Source organism: Myripristis murdjan, chromosome 14 (genome assembly GCF_902150065.1).
Source record: "Myripristis murdjan chromosome 14, fMyrMur1.1, whole genome shotgun sequence".
In the NCBI taxonomy this organism is placed as follows: domain Eukaryota; kingdom Metazoa; phylum Chordata; class Actinopteri; order Holocentriformes; family Holocentridae; genus Myripristis; species Myripristis murdjan.
In genome coordinates this window covers 16,918,509-16,925,004 of record NC_043993.1, presented here as the reverse complement: position 1 = coordinate 16,925,004, position 6,496 = coordinate 16,918,509, and the positions used below count along the sequence as shown (strand labels likewise).

General features: G+C 40.0%; 1 protein-coding gene across 1 annotated transcript; it reads right to left on the bottom strand.

The window, feature by feature from the left end:
* Positions 1-1,267: 1,267 nt before the first annotated feature.
* Positions 1,268-5,639, bottom strand: puraa (purine-rich element binding protein Aa). Its single transcript, XM_030069076.1, has one exon. It carries the CDS (start codon positions 5,626-5,628, stop codon positions 4,771-4,773), a length of 858 nt encoding a protein of 285 aa, XP_029924936.1. The 5' UTR covers positions 5,629-5,639; the 3' UTR covers positions 1,268-4,770.
* Between the last annotated feature and the right edge of the window lie 857 nt (positions 5,640-6,496).

The following is a 6,496-nucleotide window of genomic DNA, read 5'->3' as shown; positions in this document are numbered from 1 at the left end:
TGCCTGGCCAGTAGGGTGGCCTAAAGGCTAAAGGAGCCGTCCCTAAACTGGACCATCTGTGCTGCTGCAATGTCCTGGAGCAAATCGAGGCTCCGCTCTCTGACCTCTGCTGAGTCGCGGGTGAGCTGGAGAAAAGTTAGCTTTTACACAGAGGATCAATAAAGTATCAGCTTAAGTGAGCCCTGTAGTGACAGTTTTCTGATGTAAGCCATTCTGAAACAGGGTAAGTGGTTGAAGAGAGGGGCACAGGGCTGTTTAAAGTGGAACAATACTCTGAGCTTTGATGACCCTGCCAACTTCTCCCTCTGTCAGAGCAGCTCAGCCATGTTTTGACAAGCAGAAGCAACATTCAGGTTGCTCATGATCCAATGGATTTTTTTTGACCTACTTACATTTTTTTTTTATATTTATGATACTAACGTGTTTATACAACCATAGCATTTTAATAATGTGCACCAAATCAGCAACTGATGTCAAATAAGACAGGCGTCTAACCAAAATATATAAAGTTTGAAAAAAAAGGAAGTAAGCTATATATTATACTTTGCAACCTGTTTACATTTGCATGCATTTGCTTGTGTTGAATAGCTATGTAGTATGTTGATCAATACACTTGCAATCATAAATGTTCCTTCACATCTCAGGGGTGAGGACGGAACTGGGGATTTGGGAAACACCGCATTCCCAAAAAACAGCAAATAGCAGTATTAAAAGTAGTATTTAAAGGTGCACTAAGCCACACTGCCGAGGGTCAACTGAAGTGAGGACCATTTCAACTCAACTGACAAAAACACGGCATAATCATGGAATCTCTCTCTCTCTCTCTCTCTTTATATATATATATATATATATATATATATATGTATATATATATATATTTTTTTTTTTGGCAGTTGAGTAGAGTGTCTTGAAAACAATCCCAGCCCTGGTCTTAGTCTGAATCTGGTCCTTGACAGAGCTGGACGCTCTGCTGTCAAAAAGTGATCTAATGTTTCTACTTTCCTTCTTTTTATGAGTAGGTGTTGAAGAAAAACTGGCTACTTTGATAATCAAAGTCCCAGAGGATCCACTCTAAATCTCTATCAAAAAACTGGATTATTTGCAGTCGGTTTTGATACTTAGAGAACACGCAGGTCTTAATCAATAACCTCTAAAAGTAACATCTCTTTTGTGCCACATAAAATAACAAATACCGCAGGATTCCCAACTTAAAACTCACAGAGGACCAGCAATCGCATACAGTTGATTACAAACTGCACAGTGAGGATGAACAGAGAGGAAAGTAATGCTTTATTTTACAGCCTGGTATGATATGGACTAACGTAGAAATCTAAAAGAAAGTCAGGCGTCATCAGGAATTTGTCAAGACAAAGAGTGCAATCTGAAGGCTGTAAAATTAAGCTTAATCACAAGTATAGTGAGGATCATTTAAAACATTTTCACTTTCAAGGAAGCATTTCTTATTGGTATCAATGCAAATGTACAGTCATTACAATTTTTTTTAAACACTCCACTGAAATTAAACATATTCTTCATCAGTCAGTGAATTGCAGACATTGCGGGATGTTTTCTGTTTAACAAGAAATGAAGCAACATGGAAAACACATGTGTTTTGTATGTAGATTTTCCCTCGTGGGTAAATTAGATTTATTTTTAAAATTTGTAAAATGTACATAAATTATATTTATGCATCAAAAACCAAATGATTAAATCAAATACCTTCTTTTAAAAAGGAGGCAACATAAAAGATAATGACATTCTTTGTTGATATCACTTTTAACAAGTATTGGTCAGGCATTCCATTAACCTGGGAAAGCAAAGTGCTACACACAACAACCACTGTAGACAGTTCACCATATACCTTAATGAAGATTGGACCAAAGCACCTTTTTTAGCTTAAAGCTAAAAATGGAGATTCTGCTGTATGCTTTACAGAGCTTTTTCTATTCACCAAAACTTGGTTATGTTGTTAGTCTCCTTTCAACAACCCATAAACCATGTTTACCCTTTCCGTACAGAGAGGCATATTAGTGGCTAACTTGGTGACATTGTTCAAGTTAAAAAACTTCAGTGAACTACTCTGCCTATCAGGCTGCTAGGACCTTGGTTTACTTATTATCCTCCCAGGTGGAGCTTTTGAGTGCAAATAAAGGCATACATCTCCTTCATGAGAAATAAACATGGAATTCAGCCACATGCTTTCAAATAGTAATCATATATTTAATTGATATACATATATTGCCACCATTGGCACATACGATATTGCACACAGTGATGAAATGTTGCACAGAAAAAATAGATATATTTTTTGTGGGCGAAAACATTCCAAAATTACAAATAATGTGGAATAACGCTGAAAATGTAAAACAAAGGGAAAAAAATAATTTAAAAAAAAAGATGAAAAAAAAAAAAAAAAACAAGACATGCTTGCTACTCCCCATTAATTGAGCGACTTATAATTACACGTTACTACCCAAGCCATAGAACTAGCATTTCAAGGGGGCTCCAACGAGAAGTTAAATCATTTCAGGCCACAGCTGATGTTCCCAATTAGCCCCTGCTCGCCCTGCAAATGCACGTGGCTTGTGAAGAGCCAACTCTTCTGCATCATCTTGCATCTAGGTGACCACCCCCTTCCATGTTTACATGTAGGCCGATACCTGGATGGCTGGGGGATGGGGATGGCAATGAGGTTAGGGAAGAAGGAAGGTAGCAGAAAAAAGTTAAGAATTCTGCTCCTAGTTTTCTTTAAGAGCTCGTAATGAACCCTTTTAGCACCACGAGTTGTGCGCTAGCACACAAGGGGGCTGAGACAAAAAATAAAGAAAAAAAACATTAAAAAAAAGCAATCATCACAAGAACCCAAACTGCGATCCAAAGCACCAGGCCAGCGTGTAAGCATGCGGAGTGTGTAAGGCACCAGGTTGTTTATATGCTGAAGAGGATGCTCCCCATCAGGTATCATTTAGGCTATACCAGAGGCTCCAAAAATAGGTGGTCAAGGACAGTCTAGTTTGCTGGTTTCCAGTCAATCTAAACATGGGAGCAGTCATTTAATTCAACGCTGAGGTAAATCTGACATTTTCTGATTGTTGTCAGTTTCTCTAGAGTTAGCTGACAGAGTTTATAAAACTGCTAACACATCTATGAGATGCGACTGAACTGGATTACAACCAGTTGTTTTCCGCGCTGTAGCCCGAATATTTACAATTAGACCAAAAGAAAATCTCATCATCCAAGGTAGATATTTGGGCTCACAAATCTAAGGTAGGGCAATATACTGGGTAAGCATGTGTCCAAAACAGCCCAATTGAACTTCATACCTTTAGATCTTTACCTCATAAGGAAGGCCCATCCATTGACAGTGAACTAGAGTTTCACCAAGTGAATTAAACCTATGTCTCCCTGGCTTATCCAGTTGCATTACTCAGTGGCCATCATCAGAGTGTGATGATGACATTTTGATTACAGATTACAAGGCCGTTCCTTGTACAATCGTGCTTTCAAACCACTTCCACTACAACTATACCATGCCTCTGGATGGAAATCACTCAGTAGTCAAACTTGAGATTGGTAGAATATAGGCAAATTAAAAACATGTTCATAGGGTCCTTGAGCCAATATTTTGGGAGACCAACATCAATCTGTCTTTGTGCAGGTAAACATGCAGCAATAGCACTCCTTGGCACCATTTGGACTTTGACGACTTTACCGGTCCACAAATTGTTTGTTTTCGTTTCCAAATGTTCGAACCAATAATGCTATGCTTAATTTTGCCTGTATTTTCAGACCACTAAACCAATCAACAAAGTGCATGTTGGGTGTTTGTCTTGTTAAGTACTCTAAGTAATTCAGGCCATTTGCTACATGTTGTCTCTGCACTTCCTCTATTGAATACACATTGAGTACCTTTAAAACAAACACATTGCATAACAACGAGACACAAAGGTAGTCTATAGTATACCCATCTGCATGGCAACAATTTCAGTTAAAACAAAAATTACAATATTAATATTTCTTTGAATGCCTCTGGCAAAGGTCATATCAAGATCCATTGACCAGTTCAATATGATTTTTTTTTTTTTTTTTTTTATGCAATGCATATTGCACAACAGATAGAGCACTTATTTCATTTCATGAAAATGCCTATATGTTCCTTTTTATACTGCATGACATCTAACCAGTTTCCAAAGCAGGCCTAGCCCTCATATGATTTATGTGTAAACACATCTCTACTCACAGGTAAAGGTAAATAGGATGGCAAGTACACTGTGACAATCTTTTACAAAGTTTTTGAATTTTGGTTTAAAAATTAAAATATCTGATTTGTGCTGAAGTCATTAGCTCACATGAAAAGGACTTTTTTTTCCTCAGAACTCGGCAATTATTCCATTTGAACATTGCAAACACTTCTTTTTTTTATAATAGCTTTAACTGGTACAAAAGTTCTCTGTTAATAAGGGAAATAAACACTCAGTTCAATATTGTTTGTTGTCAAGTAGGAAACAATGTTCAAATATAATGTTATTACTTTGTTTAGCAGCCTGTTAACTGTATTAATGGTGGATAAGTGGGGTAACATCCAGCGATGAGTGACAACATGTCATAACTGTCAGTTTGTGGAGGTTTGTTTATATTGTGGGTGATGCTCCCTTGGAGTTAAACCGTTACAGTTAAATCTTTAGATTTCTTTCTTTATACAGTAGAGTTTTTAATTATATTTCTCTTTTGTTATTTTGATTACTTCTGCATGTTTCTGCTGTCTATTTATCAATCCTCATCCCCATCATCCGCCTGCATCTCCTCTTGTTGCTGCAGCTCGCATGCCCTTTTCTCCCGCTGTTTCTCCTGGATCTTCTTCATCTCCTCGGCGTATTTACAGAAAGTATTCCCAAATTTGGACCACACTTTGTAGGGAACCGTAATTGAGTTGCGGTACGTTGGCTTCACCTCGCTTACCCTCATGAACACTCCATACTTATTGGATCCGACGTCGAAGAAAAAGCGTTTGTTGTCTACAGTCAATGATGACCCCTCAGGCAGCTCCGCAGGTTCGTCCTCCACACCGTAATCGTCAATAAGTTTAGCCAAAGCGTCGCGAAACTCAATAAGTCCCTGGGCAGGCAGAGCGATCGTCTGGCCTTGTGTGGATCCCAAACCGGGCCCCCGGTTAACGGTCTGTCGGATCCTCAGAAACCGTCCTCTCTGGTTCTCTTTCAGATCCATGTAGTATTTCCGATTTTCCCTGACCAAGAACTCGCTTTTAAGTGCTCGCCGGGGCTCGTCTTGTACCATGTCCGGATTGCTTGGACCTAGCTGGGCATAATGTTCGATGAAGTCCCCCAAGTAGTCACGGAACTCGACCGCGACTGACATGGAGAGAGTGAGGCGGCTCTTGTTTCCCCCGGCCCCGACTTCTGCTATCTTTAAGAAGCGGCCCTTCGCATTCTGCTTAACGTCCAAATAGAAGCGTTTGTTTTGTATGTCAACTCGCTTCGACGCTAGCTCTTGTGTCTCATGCTGGAGCCCGGAAGCCGAGCCCGCCCCTCCTGTCGCTAGGTGCATGGAACCGATGCTTGGGCCCGTGGCTGCTCCTCCCTGCTCACTTCCACTGTCTCGGTCCGCCATGATGCTGCCTGCCTGCCTTCTCCCTCTGTCTGCTGCAAACCCAACAGCCAGCACAGCCACGCCGGAGATCTCGCGAGATCTACACAGAGAAATAACAGTATGGGAAAACACATTGCGGGGCTCTGTTTCTCCAACACGGTGACAAGAGCTGTCAAAAGCCGAACGAATGGTCTCCAGATGAAACACTTATCTTACCGTCTGGTCAAGATTTCGATTGGTCGCCTCAGCTCCTAACTGTAAAACTGCTTTGATGCTCTATATTCTAACCTGCTTTTCATTAAAGACTTTAGATTTAAGAGGAAGAAAAATCCTTTGGCGCCCTACATTAAGTATATATTTATGTGCGCAGGCCTATAAAATGTGCTTTAAACCTCACATATGTGTATCGAGTATAGTGCTCTAATAATAAACTTCACTAGGTAAATCAGATGAAGGCATGATCTTCGTCAGGAATAACTTTGGTAGATGTCTGTGACAGACCCCTAACCTATAAGGTGAACTGTCGCCGAGGTTTGTTTTGGGCTTTGTTTTGCGACACGGCGGCTGCACAGTGTCATCTAATAACTAATTTCTATTTTATCTATCCATTTAGGCCTACCTATTTATTTATTAATTTACTGGCCAGTCTGCCCGAATAGGCCTACTGTGAAGGCACGTTTCCTTCTTAATCGCATTAATGTCAATTCATGTTCATTGCCAAAGCCAAATAGGCTGTTTTTCTCTGAGCAACACATTCGAAGAGCTGCGCATTTTAAAATATATAATTTGATGTATTAGTGGTGAATATATGCCTTGTGACCCAACATGGCATATTTGTAGTACTGTTATTTTGCATGGGTAGACGTTTGAAAGCCTACAGCCACCCTCC

Excerpts from the sequence above, each read along its gene's own strand:
- puraa (XM_030069076.1), bottom strand. The coding sequence starts at position 5,628 with ATGGCGGACCGAGACAGTGGAAGTGAGCAGGGAGGAGCAGCCACGGGC.